We start from the raw sequence: 27,966 nt of genomic DNA, 5'->3' as shown, positions 1-27,966 counted from the left end.
ATTCCATCAGCTGCCCAACTGTGACTCTCAAAGGAACAGATTTGGATGTGCGTAATGCTTCTGTTCCTATATAAGCAGGATGTGGGTCACTACACCTTAGATGGTGTATTACTTGCTCACAGATTCCTCTAACAAATGGCTCCTTATCTGCCCTCAGAGCCCTCACAGCCGTTTTTCTCAAGTTCCCAGGACAGACTGGAGCTGCCATCAAGCCGCTCACTGAGACTCAACTTGATGATATCCAGGGTTCCCTGCGAGATGAAACACCTCCTTCTGGGAACACTGGGAACACCAAAACAACCCTCAGGAACCTTCAGGGTCTTGTCACGGAATGTCTCCCACATCACATTAGGATTAGCAGCTGCATACGACTGCACATAACACTAACAGCATTGTATTGTTTGCTGATAACACAGCTGTGGTAGGCATGATATCTAACAACAATGACCTGGCTTACTTCGATGAAGTGAAGAGTCTATCACACTGGTGTCTGGACAAGAGTCTGCTCCTGAATGTCAGGAAGACAAAGGAGCTGATTGTGGACTTTGGGAGAAAACAACAGAGGCACTACCACACCCTCAGTATTAGTAACACCTGGGTGAAGAGGGTGGACAGTTTTAGATAACTTGGTGCTCACAGGGGACATGATCTAGTCCAAGCAAATAGACACCTTGGTGAAGAAGGCACAGCAATGTCTTTACCACCTCAGATGCCCCATATACTTCAGACTGCCCTCCCAGATAATAAAGAACTTCTACACATCCAACATTGAAAGTATCCTAAAAGGAAGTATTACTGCCTGGCATGGAAAAAACATGCAGCGGGACCACAAGTTTCTGCAGAGAGTGGTGCAGTCTGCTGAATGTGTCACTAGATGTGCACTCTTTAACTTCCAGGACATCTAAACCAAGATATATTGGACCAGACAAAGAAAACTATCCATGATACCAGCCATCCCAGCATTGGCTTATTTTCTGTGCTGCAGTCTGGTAAACACTACCACTGCCTAAAGTCAGTGAGAGACTGAGGCAGAGGTTTTTCCCCCATAGTCAATCTGTATGTTGAACACAAGTTTCTAGAATTACAATATAACCTACTATTAACTCCCTTACATTAAGTTATTTAACTCATTTTTCCCTAAGGGATTTTTGGTATTATTGCACCTAAATTACATAACCAAAAAATGAACAGCTATTATTATGTAATAAAACAGCTTCAAATGACAGAAGAGTTGTGAGTAAAACACTTCAAAATTTTAAAAGAAACCTTTTGTTTTATACCAATATCAACTACATAAAACACAGAAAATAGGCATTAGGAATTTCTCTGTAAAAAACTATTTTACAATACATAACAGTGCATAAACCTGGAATCAGCTTTATTTTGTGCCCTAATCGGTCAGCTATCACTTTACCAAGTTTAGACTGAAAATCCCATAGCATTGCAAAGTTACACTGTTTGGGACAAGGTGTCCCCCTTTTTGAAACATTTGGTTTCTTGCACCTAAACAATCCCACAAAAAAGTATTGCAGTTTTAGTTATACTATTATATATTTAAGTATTTACTGTACATACGTTTTCATACAAGCTTCTTAAAATTCTGGGAGCAATTTCTTTCCTGCTGGCCTTGGGCACAAGGGAAGCAAACAACACTGAACAGGGCCCCAGAGCTAGTCACACACATACACTTAAACCATTCACAGTGTTCAATCAACCTAAACAGGCCATTTTTGGCATGGAAGTTGAAGATTGGCATACTTTGAAACAGCGGAGTGGAACAGCGACATTCGATCAAAGTAGCAGGGTTCCTCATGTGAAACTGCAAGTAGCATGTGGCATGATTCAGTGGTATTTGATCAAACAGCTGTCTCCTGTGAAATTTTGCACAGCCAGTGACATTCAATCAAAAGGTGGGGAGGGAGTACTCTCATGAAACTTCAGCTGGATACTGTGTTAATGATAATTCACTGGTAAGCTAAGAAGTTGAAACTGGAAGAGCACTGTTCAGAAAAGTAACACATGGAGAATATCCTGCACACAGTGTCTGGTTAAGGAAATTAAGCCCATGACGTTTGAACTATAAAACTGCACACCACAACGCTTCAAAGTTATGCTAAGCAGTACCTACAAACCAAACTCAGTAACAATTCCTTCAACAAATGCGTCACTCTCAATAGAGTCAAAATTGTGACTCGGCGTCTTCATATTCTGTATCACTAGCAGTTTGTAAATTTTCTAGGACTTCTTCAATCGTATGTTTTCATTATTTGAAGACAATATTTCTCTTGTTCAAACTTCCAGTCTTATTGCACGTTATCCAAACAATCCCCATGCACTCTGACTGACGCTTTGTATGTAATGACGAACAAAGTGAAGCTGTCGCACAATTTATTTGCTGCCTTTTACGCACAGCTTTGGCATGTAATATGAATGATCAATCATAGAAAACTAAACACCATTGGAAGGTTCTGAACCTCAGCTATCCAATGGTAATGAGTCTTTCACTGTATGCGGCTCAATGTAGATGGGATATTTGATAAAAGAAGATTCACTCAGCTGTGACATGCTGCTTGTGTTGGCATATATGTGTGCACATTTTACTAATAAAAAGGAGCAGACGACAGGGAAACTTATGATTTATTTGAAAGAAGACACCCCTGGGTGTGTAAAAATATCATTATTGCTTTTGATTGACATGTGGGTTATTTGCAACATAACACAAATAATTTTTAAATATGGTCTTGTGCAAAAGAGGTTAATTTATTAAGTTAGTTATTTAGTTATTATTTATCACATATTTATAGTTCAATTAATGATTCTTGAATATTTCAAAGGTTATGTATTATTGTTATTGTCCGTTTATAGTTTTCTTAAAAGCACAGTCATTGGAGTTGAGCAAATGAGCATTTCACTACATATTGTACTATATGTATACTTTGTATGTAACAAATTAAAATCAATTTAAATTGATACTGGTTAGTACACCAAATCAAATTAAGAAGAAGGACACACTAAAAATAGAAAAACAGCCATATTGGAAAATTGAGTGTGGCTTGCTGTATCCAGCAGGGGGTGCTCTTTCTCTCCTGGAATGTATTTCTTGATGCAGAACGGACTAGAGCCAATGCCATCCCTTATGTAATGTGGTGGAAATAATTACAAGAGAGAAATATGGTACAAAAAGAGATATATGTATTTAACTTGCTTTAAAAGATAACATTCATTCATTCCCAATAATATAATGTATAATAATGTTTACATACATATTCAAGCCAGAGAGAAGCCAAGGGACATCAAAGCCAAGTGGTGGAATGCTGACAACCAGATGTCCCATATGGCGGGAATGTTGATGGCACAAAGGCGCTCCTGAGTTCATGTCGGTTCCTCATCGTTATATCCACTCAAATATTTGCATATTCATAAAAGTCTTATCAGATATGGGCAACTGCCAAACAAAGAATTCTTGCCAGATATGGGGATGAGCTGTTTATTTCTGGACTGAACCAAAATAATACCTTCACTTGTTCTCATCATTTATGGCTGACTGTGTTTTTTAACCATATTGATCAAGCAGACATAAGCACTTTTAAAATAGCCTGCTTGCGTGTCCTTCACATTTTTTGTCCATCTCTCTAGCCTATGCCTTTCAGCTGTCATTTGTCCATCTCTCTGCCATTCTCTCTCTTTCAGCTGAGCTGCATGGCTTTGAAATAAATTTCACTGATTATATGTCCACTAAGGATATCTGCCAATGGATTCTGCCCAATAAACTGGCACCTTGATAATTGGACCCTGTGTTGTATGGGAAATGTGTGGGTCCAGTATCCTACAGTCTAGCATTACCTCTTAATTTTAAATTCATTCAACCTTTCATGTTTCCAGTCCAAAGCCAGTGGGCCATGGTTCTTACTATTTGAGCAAACTTGCCTCACCCCACTGTCTTGATGGATGGTTCAGAATTAATATGATTAGACTCTCATTGCTACAGTGGCAGGGTAGAAGATCCAACATGCTGGAAGGGTTATGGTCCTGACTGTCGGTCTTGAGTCCACTTTGCTGATATTCACACTCCTGGACAGCAGTCCAGGTTTCATGTTTTGTTCCTGGCTCTGTTGTAATTCATATTTCTTTTCAATTTTTCTTAGAACTTTAAAATTGAATAATACATCTTTTCTGGGGTTTGCTGACCCCAGAGAATCTGTTTATGGCTTCTGTTTTTAATTTGGAGACCTTATTAATTTTTAATGTTATTTTTAAATCAATTTTGTTTTTCTAATTGGAACCTTCATTTTGAAGATTTTGTGAAGCTCATTACCATGTTAACATATCCCACAACATTCTGGGATAATTGAGACGCTGTCTTCATCATTGTGACTGTATAAAGGTCACCTCTTGCAGCTTTAGGTTACTGAAGATTGAATTTGTTTATGAACTTTGTGACAAAGGCTCTGGAAGATCTTTAAAGAGAAGTGATTTGGAAACAAAGAAAATTTGTGAGGTCATCTAAATTTTTAATAAATGGAAAACATATTTTGCATAAATATACTGAGGCACCATCTACATTAATTGTGCATTAAAACATGGATATGAATCATGTGTACATAATGAAAATAGCCTATTAGCATAATATATATTTTACAGAAACTTAAAAGATGGAATTCATTTGAAATATACTATAAGATCATCCATCCATTTGCTAATATGTTTATCCACATCAGGATCATGAGGAACTTGTGTCTGTCCTGGAAGCAATGGCTGGAGGGTGAAGATTACCCCTGAGTGGGGAGTGTCAGTCCATCATAACATATCCCTACATCCACACATCCATAATCATATAGACAAGACAAATACTCAACTAAAAAAAGATAACAGCATATTACAATTGGACTGAAGCTACAGTAGTTGTCTCAGGCTTAACATTCTGACCTTTATTTTCTGCTTTAAACAAATTTCTCCTTCTACATGATTACCAAACAACTCCCCCAGAAACAGCAAGAAACAAAATTGGCTATATCATAGAATTAATGATTGTTTTCTACTGTACACAATCATGAAAGAAATGTAAAAGATGGCCCTTTCTTGTTCACTAGCACATTTATTTTTATTTCCATTGTAATTTTAATTGTGAATTTCCCCTTGGGGATTAATAAAGTATCTATCTATCTATCGTTTTAGTAATATTTATGCTTACTGCTTTGCTTGTCCAAGGTACATCTGTTAAATCACTTAATTATTTACCACTTACATTCTGAAAGACGATATGTAGAGCAATTTTGTTTTGAATGTTCATAATGTTTAACACACTTCTCAAAGGATTTGTTAGGTTATTAAAGATGGGATTGTATGAGACTCTAGTCTAATAACTCCATAAAGAAAGCTATCCTGCTTCTACATGGACTGCTGCTAAGCTATGATGCCAACTACCCACGTGTGTTTCAGGCGATTCTGACCAAATGCATCATTACTAATCTGGAAATACTACATGGCGAATTAACACTGCTGTCTGCTACAGGCCTCCTCACTACAGGCTAAGGCTGTTAAACAAAAACTGATGGCTCAGACTACACCTCCAATTAGACATGTCCCTTCAAATCACTGAATGAAGGTGATATAAGGAGGCAGTATGAATAAATATGGCCTAAACAAATGCCAAAAGCATTGCTCATCCAGATATAGTGCCACTCCCGTGTTGGCTTTCCAATTAAGGGCCTGGCATCTTAAAACAAAACTACTGTATAGGCTACATATCTGTATTTTAGCAGTCTAGGGCTTCTGAAGGCAGAAGTGAAATATGTTAAATATACAGTACATTTTAACAGAGACTGTCTACCTGAAATCTTTTTATCAGATTAACATGGGGTGACCAGAGGATTCAATACATTTAGTACACGAGTAGCAATCAAGCTGAATTCTAATATCAAGTGTCACGCATGTGCATTTGAGGATCTTCTTGCTGGCTCATTCGAGTTAAACGGTAATCCACCAGGGCAAGAGAGAGTGCTGACGCTAACTCTGTTTCGTTTTCTCCCCACAGCTCCCTGAAACCTCCCAATCAGGGAAATTACCACTGCCTTTTCTGGTCCTCCCATTATAAAAAGACTGGGTGCCTCCACTGACTTATCTTTTGATAAGACCAGTTCTGATGAGTGAAAGCTCTAGGAAAGCATTCCTTTGTTCCAACAGCTATAGTTAAAGCTGGAGTTATTTTCTGTTTTGTACCTTGCAGCCTTATGTTAAGTGTTACCAGAAGGCACCTGTTTAAGTTTATCGAGAAGTTTCAGCGAATTAAAAGGGATTACCCGGTTGGTGTCCCAAATATTTGAGATTTGTTCTGGCTCTGTTTGAACCTGTGTTCGGTCAGCTCACACAAGGTATGTTTCTCCTGTCTCTCAATACTTACATCAATATGTTAGACAAGACATCTAAATCTACAGTTGGGAAATTCGGCTTCTAAAATTACAAAACACCATCAAAAAATTAAAATTATCCATGAAAGACTTTGCAATGACCTTGTCTTGATTTATTATGTTAACAGGGGAAGGTTTACCAAATGTTATTTTACTTAAATGGCCATTATACCACTAAGAAAACATTAATTTAAACAACTTGAATCCATGTCCGATCCACCTGGCCTTACTCCCATTCCATTTAGTCTCTTGCATGCACAATATCAACTTTCCTTTTCTCCATCACATCAGCTAACTCTCTCCCCTTACCAGTCATACTGCCAACATTCAAAGTTCCTACCCTCAGTTCCACTCTCTTTACCTTCCTCCTCTCCTCCTGCCTCCAGACACGTCTCCCACCTCGGCCAACAGTAACCCAATTTCCGCCAGCATCCTGTTGGCTAACAGTACTGGTGACGGCCATTGTTAACCCAGGCCTCAACCGATCCGGTATGGAAATATGTATTGTTATCTGCATATTGATCTGGCAAAATTTTACACCAGATGCCCTTCCTGATGTAACCTTCCCCATTTATCTGGGCTGGAAGAAACACGCTGGCTTGTGCATCCTCTATGGCTGGGTTCCATTATATTACTGAATTTAAAGTTAAAAAATCTTTTTCATTTATTTGTTATAATAATTTTCAGATGTTTAAACTGATTTCATATAAACAGGAAAAAGTGATCTAGCCTGGTCTGATATAGGAGTATGTTTGAGAGAATTAACTGGAATTCATTTGGAGTCCAGGAATCTCTTCTTGGAGTCCAGGAAATTCTTCTAGCAAATATAGTATAATATAATGGCAAAGATGAGCATGGATTTCAGATGGAAATCACCCTATCAGCAGGCCAACTTTTTCATGTCATCTTCAGGATCAACCTAGTCATATTTTTTAATATTTAGTTAGTGTATAGTTATTATAAAGATATCTACAATACAATTTTGGCAGATTTTTCTGTCTCATTGATCTGCTCTTGGATGTACAGCTGTCTTTTTGAGAAAGATGTAAATACAGTACTTCTCAGGAATTCTAAAAGTATTGCTCTACTTCTAATCCAGTTCCAATTCTTGAAGCTAGAATGAGGACTTACTGTTGTTTTATTTTTAATCTGTTAATCATTCACTGCAGTAAGTAAAAGCTGATTTCATTTTTAATGGGACAATGGAAAATAACTGCCATATTTGTAATTTTTCTTTTGTTATTCTGACTGCTTAAAAAAATCCTAATTTTAAACAGTCTTAAATGTCAGCATTGTTCATTTTAGCTATGTCAGCAATCATACAGTTTCGCACACATGCTGCCTCTTATGTTGCCATCAGATTACACAACTTTTCCAGCAACTTTCATTTGTAAACCCCACTTACAGGTGAAAACTAATAAGTGTTCATCCAGAAGTACAACGCATACTATACAGCCACACATACAGAAGGAAAATTAGTGTTCTGGACTCGAACAGAAGAGAGTCTTGGGTCTTTTGCAACAGAACAGAAAAGAAAATTTTGGCTAAACTTGTCATACCTGGGAAGAATTTATATGGATAATGGTGCTGTTAAGCAGCATTTTGATTGGCTGTCAGAATGTGGCAAGTTAACAATATTTTGAAGATAGGAAAATGTTCTGAAAAAAATGAAGCAGTATTTGTTCTGATTTTGAAATGCTAACCCAAAAACAAAATTCAAAGTTCAAAGTAAAAGTATTATCCCAAAATTTCTCAAAAGAAAGAACAAAGTTCTCAAAAAAATCCAATCTTGGATAACCTAAAGCTGCAAGTGGTGATCTGTATATATTCTCATAGCTGATGACTTCAAATCACTATCCCAGAGTGTTGTGGGATGTGTTACCATGGTAATGAGTTTCGCAAAATCCTTAAAATGGAAGGTGCCAATTGGAAAAACAAAATAGATTTAAAAACAGATGCCATAAACAGGTTCTCTGGGGTCAGAAATCCCCAGAAAAGATGTATTATACAATTTTAAAGTTCTAAGAAAAATTAAAAAGAAATACAAATTACAACAGAGCCAGGAAACTAACATGAAACCTGGACTGCTGTCCAGAAGTGTGAATATCAGCAAATAGGACCCAAGAATGATCCTCAGGACAATAACCCTTCCAATGTGTCAGACTTTCTACACTGCCACATTTGTAATGCGAGTATGTAATAGATTGAAATCCATATTAATTCTGAATCATCCACCAAGACAGTCGGGTGAAGCAGGTTTGCTCGAATAGTAAGAATCATGCCCCACTAGCCTTATACTGAACACATGAAAATTTGAATGCATATTAAAATTAAAAGGTAATGCTAGACTACTGTACAGGATACCGGACCCACACATTTCCTAACAACACAGGGTTCAAATATAGAGGTGCCAGTTTACATGACAGAAAACCTTGTCAGATATCCAGGTGGCAAACCATATTCTCTCTGTAATTTTAAATACTGGAGCAATTCTCCTTTTGAAATTCACAAACTGCTTTTCTGAGTCACACTGCCATCTTATGGCTCTCCTTAACCAGTCACCAGGGGCCTCATACATTATACCATCCGTAGAATTCACACTAAAACATGACATATGGACAAAAGTTGAAATGTGTGTATGCACAAAAAAATTCAGGTGCACAAAACTGTGTGTAAGCCAACTTCCACACACTTCTGCTCCAGAAATCCCGGTCAGTGTGAAATGTAACGCACGCGCCTGTCATCCCAGCCCAACTCCTTTCAGAATCTTGCCCCGTTGAAAATGTAAATCAATATAAATAACTGCTTAAGTTCAGCGTTCTGTAACAAGGCAATGACAAAAGCATTGGGGAAAAAATTACAATGAATGCAAAGTGGAGGCAAGGAAAAACATACTATTTGTTGGCTTAAGCAGTGGTATAAACAACAAAAGGAAGTTGATCAAGTGATACAGAGTGACAGAGGCACTTAAAAATTCATGTTCAGAAAGTCAAAATAAAAAAGAAGTGGTCAGATATCAAAGTCGCCTTGAAAAGAGGAGTCATAGCCCACCCTCTGAGTGTTATATGGAAGCGTATTTGGGTACAGAGAAAAGAAAAGAAAAAAAAAATAGGGGCACAGTGGTTGCACCAGTAACAGCAACTATACAGCATGAGGTAGGACCATTCCCTGGACAGGGCACCAGCTCATCGCTACCGCTGTGCCACTGTGCCCCCCCATATGATTAATTATTAACAGTATGCATTATTAAAATGAAGTTAATTTATCTGTATAATATAATACATATTTTAATGCATTTCATCTTAAAAAAGTTATCAAGTACACATCCTTGTATTCTAATAGCACACAGCTCCAAGAGGATAGCTTTTGGAAATCTTAGAAGCCTGTCATCATCATCTGTAAATATGTGTAATTCCCTTATTGTCATTGTATGGTATAATGAGATTCAATATGCAAATCCTCCATAAACTTATTTTCCAATAAAATGATAAAAGAACAACAACAATAATAATACGATAGTAATATGATAGGTGCATGCTGGAAAGGCTCTGAAGAAATTGCCGGATGGGAGAAGTTCAAATAGACAGTGTGCATGGCTGAGTGGAATCCATGTAGATGCTGGTGGCTTTCTTGAGGCAGTGTGTGCTATAAATATCCTCCAGAGATGGAAGCTGTATTCCGATAATCCTCTTAACACAACTTGTTGTACACCTTTCCGATCAACTGCTGTACAGCTGTGATTCCACACTCAGGATGCTAAAACAGCTATGGTGTTTGGAATAGCTTGGCAATTCCGTTTACCATTATATTGTTACAGGTTGATACAATCAGGTGCCTTAAATTTATATCTGATAATTTCAGTTTATTTGATAAAGCCATGTCATGGAGTAAATCTAAAAAAGAAAGGGAAACCATGCAGAAACAGCAGCACTGCTCTGACTCTGAGTGCCATCAATATGCAAAACCGAGCAGAAACATGCACATGCAAGGGGGTGTGGTGCTGTCATGAGAATGTGCATGGCTTTATGCCAAATTTCTTTTTTATATGGAATGGGTTTGCCATTTTTCTATCTGAGGAGATTAGGAGATAGGAGATTAAAAAATTGAAGCTACTAAAAAAATAACACTCATTTAGCTTGTCAAGCATTCATTCATTTAGCAGATTTTTTTTATTATTAATTTTATTACAATCCATACAAAGCAATCAAGTTTTTACAATAAGAAGAATTGAGTTAAGAACAGATCGATCCCCACCCCGAGAGAGAGAGAGCAAGCCAAACGGCGTAAAATTTAAGGCTTGTAAACATATCTAAATTAATAAATTCTCTGTGCTTTATAAACTTATTTTAAAATATTACTGATTAGATCCTGCCATGTTTTGAAAAAAGTCTGTACAGATCCTCTAACTGAGTATTTGATTTTTTCCAATTTTAAATAATATAACACATCGGTTTCCCACTGACTTAAAAGAGGAGAGTTTGGGTTCTTCCAGTTTATCAGAATAAGTCTGCATGCCAAGAGTGTAGTGAATGCAATCACAATTTGTTTGTCCTTTCCACTTTAAGCCCCTCTGGAAGAACCTCAAACACAGCTGTTAATGGGTTAGGAGGGATTGTGAGTCCAAGGCTGTCTGAAAGGTAATTAAAAACTTTTGTCCAGAATAATGTTAATTTGGTGCAGGCCCAGAACATGTGACCCAGTGAGGCTGGGGCTTGGTTGCAACGCTCGAAGGTTGGATCATACCCTGGAAACATTTTGGAGAGTTTTAGTCGAGACAGATGTGCTCGATATATAATTTTGAGTTGTATAATTGTATGCTTTTGCATATGGAGCTCGAGTGAATTCTCTGCATTGCTACTTTCCACTCCTTTTCTGATATATTAATTGAGAGATCTTTTCCCAGTGTCCTCTTGGATCTTTGAAAGGAAGGGATTGTAAAATGATTTTATATATTGTAGAGATGGAGTCTAATCCTTGAGATTGAGCAATATTTTTCCAGCGTGGATGAGGGTGCAAGATGAGGAAAATCTGGAAGGTTCTGTTTAACAAAGTTCCTGATTTGAAGATAGTGAAAGAAATGTGTAGCTGGAATGTTAAATTTGGAATGTAATTGTTCATAGGATGCAAAGACTTGTCTATATAAAGATCTCTAAGCAAGTTAATTCCAAATTTTTCCAGATATTAAAACTGCATATGTTTGTGAAGGTTGAAAGAGGTGGTTCTCTTGCAGGGGTGCCACAGATAGAAGCTTCTCCGTCTTAAAATGCTTTCTACATTGGTTCCAGATTCTAAGTGAGTGGAGCACAATTGGGTTATTAGTGTATTGCCGATAACGTGTTTATTGGAGCGCAGAGCAAGGAATACAAAGAAGTACTGCAGGATTTTACTTCTATTGCGGTCCAAGCCTGTGTATGTTCTTCTATTTGTGTCCAGGTTCTTATCGCCTGTATATTTTGCCCAGTAATAAAACTGGAAGTTAGGTAGAGCCATGCCGCCTTCTGCCTTTTGTCTTTGTAGGGTCGCTCTTTTGATGCGTGGATGTTTTGAATTCCAAATAAATGAGGTTATTGTTGAATCTAATTGCTTAAAGAATGATTTATTAATGTATATTGGGATGTTTTGAAATAAAAAAAGGAGCTTAGGAAGAATATTCATCTTAACAGTGTTAATTCTTCCAGCTAGTGTGAGATGAAGGGTTGACCATCTATGCAAGTCTTGTTTAATTTTTTCCATGCAGACGGTGAAATTTTGTTGATATAGAGCTTTATGTTTACTTGTGATGTTTACCCCTAGGTATTTAAACTGTTCTGCAATGATAAAAGGTAGGGTGTCTAATCTAATATTATATGCTTGAGAATTCACTGGAAAGAGTACACTTTTATTCAGATTAATTCTGAGACCAGAGATCTTTTGAAATTCTGTGAGTGCTGCTAAGACTGCAGGCACAGAATTTTCTGGGTCCAATATACAGTACCATATCATCTGCATATAATGAGATTTTCTGTTCCAGTCCTTCTCTGCTAATCCTTTTTATCTGATCAGTATTTCGACAATGTATTGCCAGTGGTTCAATGGCAATCGCAAACAGCAGCGGTGACAAGGGCATCCTTGTCTAGTGCCACGCTCTAGTTTAAAGTAGTCTGAGCAAATGTTATTGATGCAAACTGAAGCTTCTGGGTTAGTATACAGTAAGTTAATCCAAGCACAAATGTTCGGGCCAAACCCAAACTTCTCCAATATAGTAAAAAGGTATTTCCATTCAATCATGTCGAATGCTTTTTCTGCATCCAAAGATAATAATATTTCTGGGGTGTTTGATTTAGTTGGTGAGTATATTACATTAAATAGGCGTCGAAGATTTGAAGATAAGTGTCGGCCCCTAATAAATCCAGTTTGGTCTTGTGATATTACTGAGGTAAGCACTTTCTTCATCCTTCTGGCTATGATTTTAGAGAGTATTTTAACGTCGTTATTCAGAAGTGAAATTGGTCTGTATGATTTAGTAGATTTTAAATAAATTAAGTTCTTGTGGTAAGTCTATTGTAGATTGAAATCCATTAGGTATTTTTGCCCCTTCCAGCCAATGGTCTCCATTCCTTTTGACTAGAACAATGATGGCGAACCTTTTGGGCATGGTGTGTCAAAAATTCTGAAAATGGCTAACTTCACTCTGCTGGCATGTCACAACCCCAAACACAATTCTTTAAACATTCATTAATTTAAAAAAATACAGCCCAATCCTGTGATTCTAGCAGCTTTCTAAGTTTATAAGAGCAGTGTTTTGGGCCTATGTCCCCCATTTTTTTTATGTTTTGCTGAGATTGATAGGTATGGAAATGTTCCAGATTCCAAAGATGGAAGGCTGAAAATGATATGCCTTGTTATGTTTCTCATCGCTATTGTCCACACACAACATATTGAAAAGTTTTCATGCCGCTTATCATTACAGTGGCAAATAGTGTGAAAAATAAGCCAGTTTTTGGCAAGATTAAGAGGGACACTTGAGAGACATGTAAAACAGCACACACTTAGAAATGTAGACTATTTACCCTTTGCAGAAGTGTAACCATGAAGAGAAGACATTGTCAGCACTGCCCTTTGTAGACCTCATCGAGACAGTATACCAAGATAGTCTGAGGTTAATAGCAGCAGTGTTGTTGAACTGGCACAAAATAATTCAATGCACTTCACATGAACAACAAATACAAAAGCTGATTTAACACAAACGCTGATAGTGTTTTTGGAGACAGAAAATGAGCTTCCGGTGCAGTGGTTAGAAGTCAAATGAACTGTGTGGCTAGCATGATGACAGATAATGTGCGGATACGGACGGTGAGAATCTATTTTAAGTTGTGGGTGGAGCAGGGTCTCGGATTTCTTGCATTTTTGTTCATTCAGTTTTTTTGGTAACTCGGGTGTTGATGAATGCTGGCATGTCACCCAAAACATTGTGGCGTGTCATTTTTGACATGCATATCACAGGTTCAACGTTACTGGGGTGGACGTTCATAATTAGCAACAATGTAATTCTGTTCTAGTGAAGATAATTTCTTTGAAAAACATGCACATGGGTAAACTGGGCCCAAATCATAATATTTTTGAGACAGTACCGTTCCCTCATTAATACTGAACATATTTACTTCTAAAATAAACTGACAGAATGGTTAAGGGTGTCTCAGGACAGAAGCACTGGTTATCAAAGATTTTAGCTTAGCAAAAGCTTCTTCTGCTTGTGAATTCCAAGCAAATTTCTTAGATTTCATGGTCTGAGAAATCACAGGGTTATTACAGAGCTAAAGCGCCATATAAAATGTATATAATAGTTTGAGAACCCAAAAAAAAGCAGTACTTGTTTTTTAGTGAGGTGTATTTCACTTCAAACTGTCATAAATTTTTGACTGATCCATAGTAAAACCTTCTTGAGAAATAACTAAAAAAAAACACGTAATTAGTGTGAATTTCCCATTTTTCTAACTTCACAGAAAGGTTACTAGCTTGAAGGTGCTTCAGTACCTCCTTAACATATAACATACTAGCTGAATACCCGCGAGAAGTAGTGTGTTAAAGAAGTTATGAAAAAGAAAAGCAAACATTTTAAAAATAACGTAAGATGATTGTTAATGTAATTGTTTTGTCATTGATATGAGTGTTGCTGGCATATATATATATATATATATATATATATATATATATATATATATATATATATATATATATATATATATATATATATATTGTCAGGGATGCCAGGGGCCATGACCCGGCCGGGACGCCAGGAGGGACCGGAAGAGGGTCAGAGCCCGGCCTGGATCACGGGGTTTGCCTTCGGGTTGCTTTGGGGGCACGGGTCAAGGGCATGGAAGCCCTTCCCTGTAGGGGCCCGTGGTCACCGCCAGGAGGCCCAATGCCTTGGGACTTGTTTCCCCAGCACTCCCGCCACACCAGGAAGTGCTGGGGGGAAGATTTATGACGGCGCCCGGAGAGCAGCCGGGAGGACAGCCGGCACTTCCGCCACACTTGGGCGTGGCCAGAAGATTGCCGGGAACACCTGGTGCTCATCCGGGTCATCTATAAAAGGCCGCTCCATTCATTCAGGGCTGGAGTCGGGTGGAAGTAGGACGGCAAGAGGAGTGTGGAGGCGGCCCAAGAAAGGCATTGTGGCCAGGATTTGAAGGACTATTTGGGGTTTGTGCACGTGACTGGGTCTTTGTGACCTCTATTATTGTGTAAATATTGTAAATAAACGTGTGGTGGTGTTTAAAAACAAGATGTCCGCCTGTCTGTGCCCGGGTGCCCAAGGCGGAGACCTGATCTAAAAAATATTGTTGTGGACGGCCCGGTGCAGCAGGGGACCCACCACCACGCGCTGGTGCTGCGGCACACAGCCCGCTGGGTAAGGAACCCCACGGACCGCCAGGGTCCGCAGGAAGGCCATGTTTCCCTGATGCGGCAGGTGGCGTGCCTACAACGAGTGCAGCGGTCTCCTACAAGCAGGCCGTTGCTGAAGGCGCCCGGGACCGCATGGCGCCAAGAAAGGCCACGCCGAGGAAGTGTCCTCGGTTTGACGCAGTCCGGGAAGGTGAGTTCCCTGCCTAGCGCAGCCGCCCATGGGGACCGGGCGTGTTTTCTCTTTGCAGGCAGGGACCTCCCGGATCCACGCCGGTGGCAGGCGCATGCTGGTCTCGCGGGCTCCGCAGCGTGGCGGCAGCCGCGAGGGCTGTGGAGGAGGAGACGCTGCAGCTCGAAGGCGCTGGCAACAGCAGGGCTGCCGGCAGGCACGCCGCCACCGCAGAAGGGGAGGCAAGATGGCCGCTGACCAGAAGTCCTCCCCTGACAGGCACGCGATTGGACGGTGTGTCTTGCGGCCCGCCGATGACTGCAGAGAGGCGGGACCAAGGAATGTCCATCACGGGCAGGGGGGAGACCCGATTGGGCCGGAGGAGAAGGCCCACAGGAAGTGGCCGGCGCTGGAGGCTGACAGAAAGGTAGGCTCAGCGCCGCTTCACTTCCCGTCTTTGCCGGCTGCTTTGGCGGAGCTGGGGTGTCCCTTCAGCCGGGCAGCGCGTGTTGCAGGTGCTATGTGCCCTCCGGGCTGAGGTGCTGGAACTGGAGAGGAAGGCGCCGCGGGCGCTGAGAACGCTTCAATCAACAACGGACCGGCGCGACGCTGGAATCTCCAGCCGGAGAGGTACAGCGGAGACGGTGAGTACAGCCGACTCCGTAAAGCATACGGGAGGGTCTGCTGAAAAGGCTGTGATGACAACGATCAGTTCGAGTAAGCAGCCCTCCGACAGGAGGCAGGCGCCGCTGGGCTGTGCGCGCGGCGCAGGGGAGTCCGTGAGGACGCTGAATGGACACGGGCTGCTAAGTGCCCGGTCCTAGCGCCCGCCGAGTCGGCTGCGGTCTTGCGCCGCACTATAGGGACGCAGACGGACAGAGGCGCTTTTATTCCATAAGGAGTCTCAAACCGCCATGGCGTCCCAGAGTGAACGGAGGAATAAAGGGCTGGGTGCCGATTCCTCCGATATGAAGGGGACGAGACGGACAGGGGCTCGCGTTGGTTATACGAGTCGCACACCGCCAAGGCGCCCGAGAGTGAAGGGAGGATTGCGGCTGGGTGCGCTTCCAATATGGTGAGACGCGCTGCTGGGTGCACGCAGACGGCTGGCTGCCCTCTGGGAGAGCAGAGGGAATCCCTGAGGCAGGCAGAGAGAGAGCAGGCGGTGCCGACGACTCCATCATCGAGAGGGACACGGAAGCCGCTGGAGAGGGTGCCGATCAGGCAAGTGCCGGGTGATTGAGGGGGAACGCTGCCCGTGCATGGCACGAGCTGGGTGCTTTGGCAGCGTTCTGCCCCTGTGTTCTCTTTGTAGGGACGGACCCCGGCGGCTGAAGGAACCCCTTCGCGGGCGAACAGCCCTCTGATGTCGGGCCGCCAGCGGAATGTTCTCTGCCGCGCAGCTGCGCCACAGCTGGAGGAGCCTACGGGGAACGAGTGGCTCGGACCAAAGGGGCTGGAGGTCTCGGAGGGGGTGCCGATCGAGGAGGCCCCGGGGTGTCGGTAAAAGGGGGGAGCACAACCTGTGCGAGGCACAGGGATGCACCAAGGGCTGGTGCTCGGAGTGTGTCTCCGCCCCTGTCCCCGCTAGGAGTGCGGGGCCGGACCCCGGCTATCCTCGAGTGGGACCCATTTCGGGGCTCTGCTGCCCTCGCGGGACGGGTCGCCTTACCCACGAAAGTGGTCTTCGCTGGCTGTGGGCACTGTCAGGGATGCCAGGGGCCATGACCCGCCGGACGCCAGGAGGGACCGGAAGAGGGTCAGAGCCCTGCCTGGATCACGGGGTTTGCCTTCCGGTTGCTTTGGGGCCACGGGTCAAGGGCATGGAAGCCCTTCCCTGTAGGGGCCCGTGGTCACCGCCAGGAGGGCCCAATGCCTTGGGACTTGTTTCCCCAGCACTCCCGCCACACCAGGAAGTGCTGGGGAAGATTTATGACGGCGCTCGAGAGCAGCCGGGAGGACAGCCGGCACTTCCGCCACACTTGGGCGTGGCCAGAAGATTGCCGGGAACACCTGGTGCTCATCCGGTCATCTATAAAGGGGCCGTCTCCATTCATTCAGGGCTGGAGTCGGGTGGAAGTAGGACAAGCAAGAGGAGTGTGGAGGCGGCCAAGAAAGGCATTGTGGCCAGGATTTGAAGGACTATTTGGGGTTTGTGCACGTGACTGGGTCTTGTGACCTCTATTATTGTGTAAATATTGTAAATAAACGTGTGGTGGTGTTTAAAAACAAGATGTCCGCCTGTCTGTGCCCGGTGTGCTTCACATATATATATATATATATATATATATATATATATATATATATATATATATATATATATATATATATATATATACACACACACACACAGACACATATATAAATATATATATAAATATATATATATATATACACATCTATACACATATATATATACAGTTATATATATATATATATACACATATATACATATACATATATATACAAATCTACATATATATATCTACATATATATATATTAGGTGGGACTCGATTAAAAAATTAATCCAATTAATTAGAGGCTGTGTAAGAATTAATCTTGATTAATCGTATGTAATCGACACGTAAATTTGCCCCAAATCGCAAATGTTTTTTTTTTATTTAAAACGGTTTTAGTGGGCTTACAGAATCAAATAATAGACATGGACATGAATATTGTAAACTGAAGCTGTTTTAATTTCTGAAAAAAAGCTTTAAACTGCATTTGAATTCAAAACAGAAACAAAAATATCATCCCTGGTTAAAATTGGGCAGACTTAAAAATAAAGTGGTAGTTTAAGTACTTTAAGTACATTTTCAGAATAGTATTGTCTTTAAATAATAATAACCAAAATTTCACCATAAAGTGCAGTTTTTCTTCTTAAAAAATAAGTCAGAAACATAAAAGGTAATTTGACCAGCTTACTCTTTAAACTCTGAGTAACATTAGCCAAAATTATTTTGTACATTAGGCTAAAACAGTGTGATCATTGAACATTTTGTAATTAGATGTATTTAGAATTACTAACGGTCACGGAAGTCCAATGATCCCCAGTAAGAGCCACAAAGTCCGCTTTCTGTAATGCATCTAATTTTGCTTGCTTTTCAGTGTGCACAAAACCATGCTTTTATCAAGGCTTGCTCGGAAGTCGAAATGATCAGTCGTAGGAACGCGCTTTATTCCGACTCTAACATTTTTGTAGCTGTGATGTGTGCATCAGTGTAATGGATGTACCAGGAAATCATGCATTGACAAAAGTTCCCGCTTGCTTGGAATTGAAAGTGTGATTAAATGCGCTATTTTTAACGCTGCTATGGAGTACATGCATCGAAGCTTCTCAGCTGTGCTTGTGCTAAGAAAGGGAAAATTTTAAAAATAACGTAACATGATTCTGCTAACCTAATATTTTTCATACGCCCCAAACCAAGGAGATGCTAAGGTAAAATGAATCGGTAGCGCGTACATAGTCAGTACATCCCTCTCGAATCAACCTCAATGTCGGCGTTAGAGGCTTAAGACTCTACAATTAGCCACAGCGTGTGGCTTGTCTATGCTAAAGTATGTATTGTAGATCGGGTATATATATACATTTATATATATACCCGTATGCAGTGGAGAAGTAGAAGTTATGAAAAGAAAAGGGAACATTTTAAAAATAACGTAACATGATTGTCAATATACAGTAATTGTTTTGTGAGTGTTATTGAATGTTGCTGTCATCAAGGATTTGATTATCATTATTTCTTTCAATCAGGCTCGTATTTGTAGGATGTGTTCAAGTTACATTCCGTGTTTGTCAATCGTTGTAAAGATAAGAGGTTTCATTCATCGATTAGTTCCTTACTGCATCAATAAACAGCTCGCCTTCCTTTTATCTGTGATGTGACAAACTGCATGCACGGTTTTTTTACACTGTCTTCCTTTAGCAGGACATTCACTTTTTCCACCGTGTGCTTTGTTTCCGCAGTAGCTGCACTTATGAATATGATTGTATGTATAAGACGCTTCATATTTTTTTGCTGCCTTCTCAATTGTGTAATTCGGTTTTGTTCAGCACTCTTTGGAACTGTTGCTTTTGTCTGTGCACTGCGCCAGTTCACGGAGCCGCTTGGTGTTCTTGCATCGAAGGTTCCCAGCTGTACTGGTGCCATCTCGTAATGTCAGCTAAGACCCGGCACTTAAAAGTTTCTCTCGCAGTTTCAATGAGTTTGTGCCAAACACCACCCTGACCATCTCATCTTCCTCTGCATAAGCACAGTCCTTCACACGTGAATATTTACCGGCAGTGTTTGTATTGGATTGCCGCTGATGGACGGCCTTATATGGGCAGGCACTAAATTACAAACGCTAGTGGTAGCCTATGAACTTAATTTAATATAAACTTACGGTTCACGCCGTGCTTTGTTTCCGCAGTAGCTGTACTTATGAATATGCTTGTATGCATCATTTGCTTCATAATGTTTTTCTGCCTTCTCAATTGTGAAATGGCGTTTTGTGCTGATCGCTGTTTGGAGTTCTTCCTTGTGCTCTACGTACTTACGTAGGAGGCGTGATGATGTCACACGAAACTCCCCCCGCCATCTCCAACTCAAGACTCCATTACATTATATGGGGAAAAATAGCTTCCAGTTATGACCCTTATGCGTAGAATTTCGAAATGAAACCTGCCCAACTTTTGTAAGTAAGCTGTAAGTAATAAGCCTGCCAAATTTCAGCCTTCTACCTACACGGGAAGTTGGAGAATTAGTGATGAGTCAGTGAGTCAGTGAGTGAGTCAGTGAGTGAGTGAGGGCTTTGCCTTTTATTAGTATAGATTATGAATATCCAAATCTTTAGAAGATGTTAGAATATCAGCAATGTAAAACAATACATAAATGCCTAGTACATTTCTAAATATACCATTAAAAAATCTTTGAAAAATTGGTGGTGCGTTGGCAAGAACATAGTGCATTATCTGATATTAATAATGCCCGGTGGCAGTATTGAAGGAAGTTCCCCATTCATCCTCCTCCTGTAAACAAATTAGATTAAATGTATTCTAAGGTTGAGTTTTGAAAAGATGGTTAAACCTTTGACATGACTGAACAGAGAAGAGATAAGGGCAAGGTGGTGATTATTCTTGATGGTAATTTGGTTTCTATAATCAATATATGGTCTTAAAGTTCCATCTTTCTTCTCTTCAAAAGCAAAAAAAAACAGCTCCCACTGGACAACTGGACTGCAAGATAAACTAATATTCTAAATTATCCTTAAAATATTCTTCCATAGCAAAAGAATCCATTTTTCAGAGCATTACGGAGAGGAGCACTGAATAAAAATTCTATTGGACAATCACATTCTCTATGAGGGGATAACTGTTTTGAGATAAACATTTCCTAAATACATCTTGAAATTTAATATATTCAGGTGGAGGAATAGTTGCACTAGAACAAAGGAACAACATTTTTGAATACAAATTGTGTTTAAATAACCAGGGCATATCCAAAATGAGATGAGAAATGGACTGTTGACAAACAAAAGAGGTGATTACGTCTTAATGGAATAGACCTAATTGCCTTTATAATAGAGAAGATATAATTAGTAATGACCCACTTCCAAAGGGTTTGCCTCTGACCAATAAAACCCATGGTCTGAACTTCAAAGTGAAAAGAAGGACACCCAAGTTTCATTAACAAGGTATCGTTAATAAAATTCTCAGCTGTTCCACAATCTAGTAAAGCAGAAGCCTCCCTGTTATTTAAAAATGTACGTATTTTAAATAGATTTTTACAATGGATTTTACTGCTTTAACTTACTTTCCCCACCATGACAGACCTTTTTTCTTTTGAACTCCACTATAGTTTTCCACTCTCTTATGTTGATTATTATTATCTGTCCCCCATTCCCCTTTCTGTAGTCTTATTTCTTTAGCTAGAGGTACTACTGTATCAAACATGCCACTGTAAAAGATCCAAGGAAAATTTTTCACCTGCCTTTACAATTCACATACATCCCAAAAAATCTGTCCTTTAATCTCGGGGTCTCTCATGACACTTTGAGATTTTGTTTTAAATTTGAAATGAAAACCAGAAAACTTTTACTGATGAAGGACTGAGTGAAGAGACAAAGTAAAAAAATATAGCAAATAGGCAAATCTAAAACAGTAACCCAAAAAATCAAAGCCAAAGCTCACAGCTTTTGTCTTATCCCAAAATTACACCAAAGAAAGAACATAGTTTGCAAATCAATTCAATCTTGGATAACCTATAGCTGCGAGAGGTGACCTGTATATAGTTGCACTGATGATGATATCACCATGCCATCCCTGTGCATTGTGGAATGTGTTATCATGGTAACAAGTGCACAAAATCTTCTAATTGAGGCACTTATTGTAAAAACAAAAAGGTTTCAAAAGTAACATTTAAAAATTATAATCTTTTAAAATGGCTGCTGCTGTCAGAAACAGATTCTCTGGGTCAGAAAACCTTAAAAGCATGTACTATTGAATTTTAAAGTTTCAGGAAACCCTGAGAAATATTAAATATAAACATGAAATATAACAGTTGTGTTATTACATTGTATCCTACAATTTAAATTTGTGAAATTAGACATCCTCAGGAAAACAAGATACAGCAACTGCAGTTGTTAAAGTATGATATGCTCTCTGACTAAAGATTGTGTAATGTGCTGCTGGCCTTAGATGGCTACAGACACACAAGGCCTAAAAAATAAGGCATAATAGATTACATTTTTGCTAAACTATAAAAAAGAAACAGGAGAAAGACTCTGTTAAGCTTAGTCCTGTGTGTTATTCCTTGACTGCCTTCTCCTTCCCACAGCACTTAGCTGGTGTTCTGTAACGCAAAGTATCAAGTCAGGGTCTGCACACTGCATCTTTTCATTAGACTGCTTGGATTATCTTGTACAGTACAGTAATAAACTATAATTTGAAACAGTTTATTAATTTAGTAATCTCCTGAAACATTCAAAACCATTTTACTTATTTATTTATTTTAAATTGCTTTGAATTAAGGTATCTGCTAAATTACTATAATAAAAGGAAACACCTAAAAATTACTGAAATGGAACACTTAGTATGTTCAGTTGTTTCCTTTACAAAATACATAAAGAGACTTGGTGCCGCAATATAAGTAAAAAAAAAGAGATTGTAGCAATATTACACCTGTTGATTAAGACCAAAACAAATTATTTATGGTAAAAAAAATGATCAATGATTGCATTTTTAGAGTGTTTGGGTAATTGCAAGTAATTCTGTCAGGGATTGTAATGGATTACCAGTAGAAGGAGGCAGAGCAAAGAGTGACCTATTCTACTTTCTTTTTCATTAAATGCAGGAAATCCCATTGTTTCTGGGGGTGTTATTTTCTAATGTCAGAAAGTTTGTTTGTATATATGTTTGAAAGCAGCATTTTTCACATATTTCTTTTAAAGAACAATGCATTTTGTGCTTTATGGAAGAATTACATGAAACACATTAAAATATTAGTAATAATAATAAAAAATATATAAAACAATACATACAGTACAATAGTATATGCAGCACCCAAATTTTTAACTTACAATCATATATACCCGAAATATATACTTCATAAATTTAAAAAACTCAAATCTATATACTTTGCAAAATTGATAGCTTCCAAACCAAATAATTAAATTTGATACATCTGTCTGCCAAAGCAGCAGTACCAAATGCTTTTCTTGATGTTCCTTACTCAGTGGAACATTCTTTCACACGGTATAAGTTTCTCAGTGCTTAACAGGAATGAAGCTTTGTTTTAAAGTTTTAATTTTGTAAAGTGTGGACTGACATATTGCTGATAAAGTGAACTAAACACAGACTGCTATAAGTGGAAATTAAGCAAATGCAGTCATTCTTACCTAGTGAGTCTAAAACAACCTGTTCTGGGGATGCTGCTAGGGGAGGTAGCACACAGACAGACAGCTTAAGGTTAAGCACAGCCACTCTGCTCTTCAGCTGCACCTACCAAAAAAACCCAAAATACAGCAAGAATTACTAACAGACAGTGTGCTCAATGACATAAATACACAGGAATTAACAGTTTTACATGAATTTCTAAACATCAGATCTCATGAAGAGCAGATAGGTTGACAAAGAAAAAAAGAATCCTTTTAAACAAAATTATTTCTGTATGAGACTGAGTCACCATCATGCATTACCCATTTATTCACAATTAGTTGATGCCAGGTAAATTCATCTCACTGCATTGTGCCCATCCCACTGTATCCATAACATGTTCAATCTGCACCCCATCTACAAACAGCTACAGTTGTTATTATTTCATAAGGGATGATGACAGGTATAGGGTAATATGTTAGCACCACATCAGATGTGTATCGATGGGATCAATACAAATTTCAGTGAATGAGCAAGTGCTTCCGTGTGTTATAACTTTAAAGTTTTATTTCTTCTGGCAACTGTCTTGTGTGCCTCTAGTGCACCACAGCTTGTTCCAGTTGTCAGGGTAACCTTTCCTGTTGTAGGGGGGCATGGTGCCAGGGTTTACCCACTTCTGGAAATTGTAGCAGTGGGTTTAAATTGTTGCCCACTTTTGTGTCTTTATCCAAACTGCAGATGAAAAAAAGTAACAAAAACAAAAACTTTGCTAAACCAATTGCGAATATTTCTTGTTTCATGAATTAATTTCTTTGGTTACTGACTTTTATTTTGTCCTTGTAACCTTGATTTTCGACTTGCTTTTTGGCTTTATTGTTTTAGAACTTTTCGATCTCCCAGTTTTGACCCTTATCTGTTTTGCATCTATCTCATGATTTGCTCTTATTTTGTTTCAAGTGCGTGCAACATATTCCTTCAATAGATCTGCAATTACCTTCATTTGGGAGGGCATGTAAAAGAGTGCATGAGTGCAAATATGCACATACTTTAGACAATGAACAGATCAGTTAGGAGCAGCTAACTCTTTCAGTTGAGAACTCTGACACACTCAGGGTGATTGAACATTGATATATGACACAATCTGCCAAGTCTTTTATTTTTTTTTTTTTTAGCATTAAAGACAAAGAGCAAGTTTATTCTCATGAGAACTCTGAGTTTGAAGGAAGAAACAGCTACTGTGTTTCAGTTATAGATGTCTTGAATACTTTGTTTGATGCTCCATTTGGAGAACAGGCAGGTGAAGTGACTTGCACATGGTCACACAATATCAGCAGTCGGATCGGGACTCACAACCTCAGGATTTGAAGGCCAAAGCTTTAAACACTACACCATACTTCAAATGTCTATAACACACTCCCACTATTAATCCACTACATCAGTTATAATCAGTTCAGTCTCATGTCTAATTCATTATCTGGCATGCATTTTCCCACCCATTTTAATTCTTGTTTATCTTATTTAACCACTGTGTAACCATTTATACGACAGTGCATCCAGCAAGTATTCACAGTGAATCACTTTTTCCACATTTTGTTATGTTACAGCCTTATTCCAAAATGGATTAAATTCATTTTTTCCTCAGAATTCTACACACAACACCCCATAATGACAACGTGAAAAAAGTTAACTTGAGATTTTTGCAAATTTATTAAAAATAAAAAAATTGAGAAAGCACATGTACATAAGTATTCACAACCTTTGCCATGAAGCTCAAAATTGAGCTCAGGTGCATCCTGTTTCCCCTGATCATCCTTGAGATGTTTCTGCAGCTTAATTGGAGTCCACCTGTGGTAAATTCAGTTGATTGGACATGATTTGGAAAGGCACACACCTGTCTATATAAGGTCCCACATTTGACAGTTCATGTCAGAGCACAAACCAAGCATGAAGTCAAAGGAATTGTCTGTAGACCTCCGAGATAGGATTGCCTCGAGGCACAAATCTGGGGAAGGTTACAGAAAAACCTCTGCTGCTTTGAAGGTCCCAATGAGCACAGTGGCCTCCATCATCTGTAAGTGGAAGAAGTTTGAAACCACTAGGACTCTTTCTAGAGCTGGCCAGCCATCTAAACTGAGCGATCGGGGGAGAAGGGCCTTAGTCAGGGAGGTGACCAAGAACCCGATGGTCACTCTGTCAGAGCTCCAGAGGTCCTCTGTGGAGAGAGGAGAAACATCCAGAAGGACAACCATCTCTGCAGCAATCCACCAATCAGGCCTGTATGGTAGAGTGGCCAGACGGAAGCCACATCTTAGTAAAAGGCACATGGCAGCCCGCCTGGAGATTGCCAAAAGGCACCTGAAGGACTCTCAGACCATGAGAAACAAAATTCTCTGGTCTGATGAGACAAAGATTGAACTCTTTGGTGTGAATGCCAGGCATCACGTTTGGAGGAAACCAGACACAGCTCATCACCAGGCCAATATCATCCCTACAGTGAAGCATGGTGGTGGCAGCATCATGCTGTGGGGATGTTTTTCAGCGGCAGAAACTGGGAGACTAGTCAGGATAAAGGGAAAGATGACTGCAGCAATGTACAGAGACATCCTGGATGAAAACCTGCTCCAGAGCGCTCTTTACTTCAGACTTGGGCAATGGTTCATCTTTCAGCAGGACAACGACCCTAAGTACACAGCCAAGATATCAAAGGAGTGGCTTCAGGACAACTCTGTGAATGTCCTTGAGTGGCCCAGCCAGAGCCCAGACTTGAATCCGATTGAACATCTCTAGAGATCTTAAAATGGCTGTGCACCGATGCTTCCCATCCAACCGGATGAAGATTAAGAGGTGCTGCAAAGAGGAATGTGCGAAACTGGCCAAAGATAGGTGTGCCAAGCTTGTGGCATCATATTCAAAAAGACTTGAGGCTGTAATTGCTGCCAAAGATGCATCGACAAAGTATTGAGCAAAGGCTGTGAATACTTATGTACATTTGATTTCTCAGTTTTTTATTTTTAATAAATTTGCAAAAACCTCAAGTAAACTTTTATTTCACGTTGTCATTATGGGGTGTTGTGTGTAGAATTCTGGGGGAAAAAATGAATTTAATCTATTTTGGAATAAGGCTGTAACATAACAAAATGTTTTTTTCCGGATGCACTGTATATCTCAACCAATGCATATATCTGAATGGATGCATTCAAACCAATGTACAGTTGGGTCCATAAATATTTGGACAGAGATAACTTTTTTCTAATTTTGGTTCTGTACATTGCCACAATGAATTTTAAATGAAATAACTCAGATGCAGTTGAAGTGCAGACTTTCAGCTTTAATTCAGTGGGTTGAACAAAAAGATTGCATAAAAATGTGAGGGAACTAAAGTATTTTTTATGACACAATCCCTTTATTTCAGGGGCTCAAAAGTAATTGGGCAAATTAAATAACTGGAAATAAAATGTTCATTTGTAATACTTGGTTGAAAACCCTTTGCTGGCAATGACAGCCTGAAGTTTTGAACTCATGGACATCACCAGATGCTGGGTTTCCTCCTTTTTAATGTTCTGACAGGCGTTTACTGCAGCGGCTTTTAGTTGCTGTCTGTTTGTGGACCTTTCTGTCCGAAGTTTAGTCTTCAACAAGTGAAATGCATGCTCAATTGGGTTAAGATCAGGTGACTGACTTGGCCATTCAAGAATTTTCCACTTCTTTGCTTTAATAAACTCCTGGGATGCTTTGGCTGTATGTTTTGGGTCATTGTCAATCTGTATCATGAAATCAATTTGACTGCATTTAGCGGGATTTGAGCACACAGTATGTCTCTGAACACCTCAGAATTCATTCGGCTGCTTCTGTCCTGTGTCACATCATCAACAAACACTAGTGTCCCAGTGCCACTGGCGGCCATGCACACCCAAGTCATCACACTGCCTCCACTGTGTTTTACAGATGATGTGGTATGCTTTGGATAATGAGCTGTTCCACACCTTCTCCATACTTTTTTCTTGGCATCATTCTGGTAGAGGTTGATCTTGGTTTCATCTGTCCAAAGAATGTTTTTTCCAGAACTGTGCTGGCTTTTTTAGATGTTCTTTAGCAAATTCCAATCTAGCCTTTCTATTCTTGAGGCCTATGAGTGGCTTGCACCTTGCAGTGCACCCTTTGTATTTACTTTGATGCAGTCTTCTCTTTATGGTAGACTTGGATATCGATACGCCTACCCCCTGGAGAGTGTTGTTCACTTGGTTGGCTGTTGTGAAGGGGTTTTTATTCACCATGGAAATGATTCTGCGATCATCCACCACTGTTGTCTTCTGTGGACGTCCAGGTCTTTTTGCGTTGCTGAGTTCACCAGTGCTTGCTTTCTTTCTCAGGATGTACCAAACTGTAGATTTTGCCATGTAGCAATTTCTCGAATGTGTTTTTTCTGTTTTCGCAGCTTAAGGATGGCTTCCTTCACCTGCATGGAGAGCTCCTTTGACCGCATGTTGTCTGTTCACAGCAAAATCTTCCACATGAAAGTGCCACACCTCAAATCAACTCCAGGCCTTTTATCTGCTTAAATGATAATGACATAACGACAGACTTTCCCACACCTGCCCATGAAATAGCTTTTGAATCAATTGTCCAATTACTTTTGAGCCCCTGA

At 39.9% G+C, this 27,966-nt stretch overlaps 1 protein-coding gene across 4 annotated transcripts in view; it reads right to left on the bottom strand.

Moving 5' to 3' along the window:
- bbs9 (Bardet-Biedl syndrome 9) overlaps window positions 1-27,966 on the bottom strand; it is a 448,663-nt gene that overhangs the window by 112,689 nt on the left and 308,008 nt on the right. For all 4 annotated transcript variants that reach the window (XM_039736257.1, XM_039736258.1, XM_039736260.1 and 1 more), the window contains exon 13: window positions 23,345-23,447. In XM_039736257.1, the coding sequence (XP_039592191.1) occupies window positions 23,345-23,447 (103 nt within the window). The remainder of the gene's footprint in view (window positions 1-23,344; window positions 23,448-27,966) is intronic.

The sequence above is a fragment of the Polypterus senegalus genome, chromosome 15 (assembly GCF_016835505.1).
Source record: "Polypterus senegalus isolate Bchr_013 chromosome 15, ASM1683550v1, whole genome shotgun sequence".
NCBI classification, from domain to species: Eukaryota; Metazoa; Chordata; class Cladistia; order Polypteriformes; family Polypteridae; genus Polypterus; species Polypterus senegalus.
The sequence above is the reverse complement of the archived record's forward strand: the minus strand, read 5'-3'. Positions and strand labels throughout refer to the sequence as shown.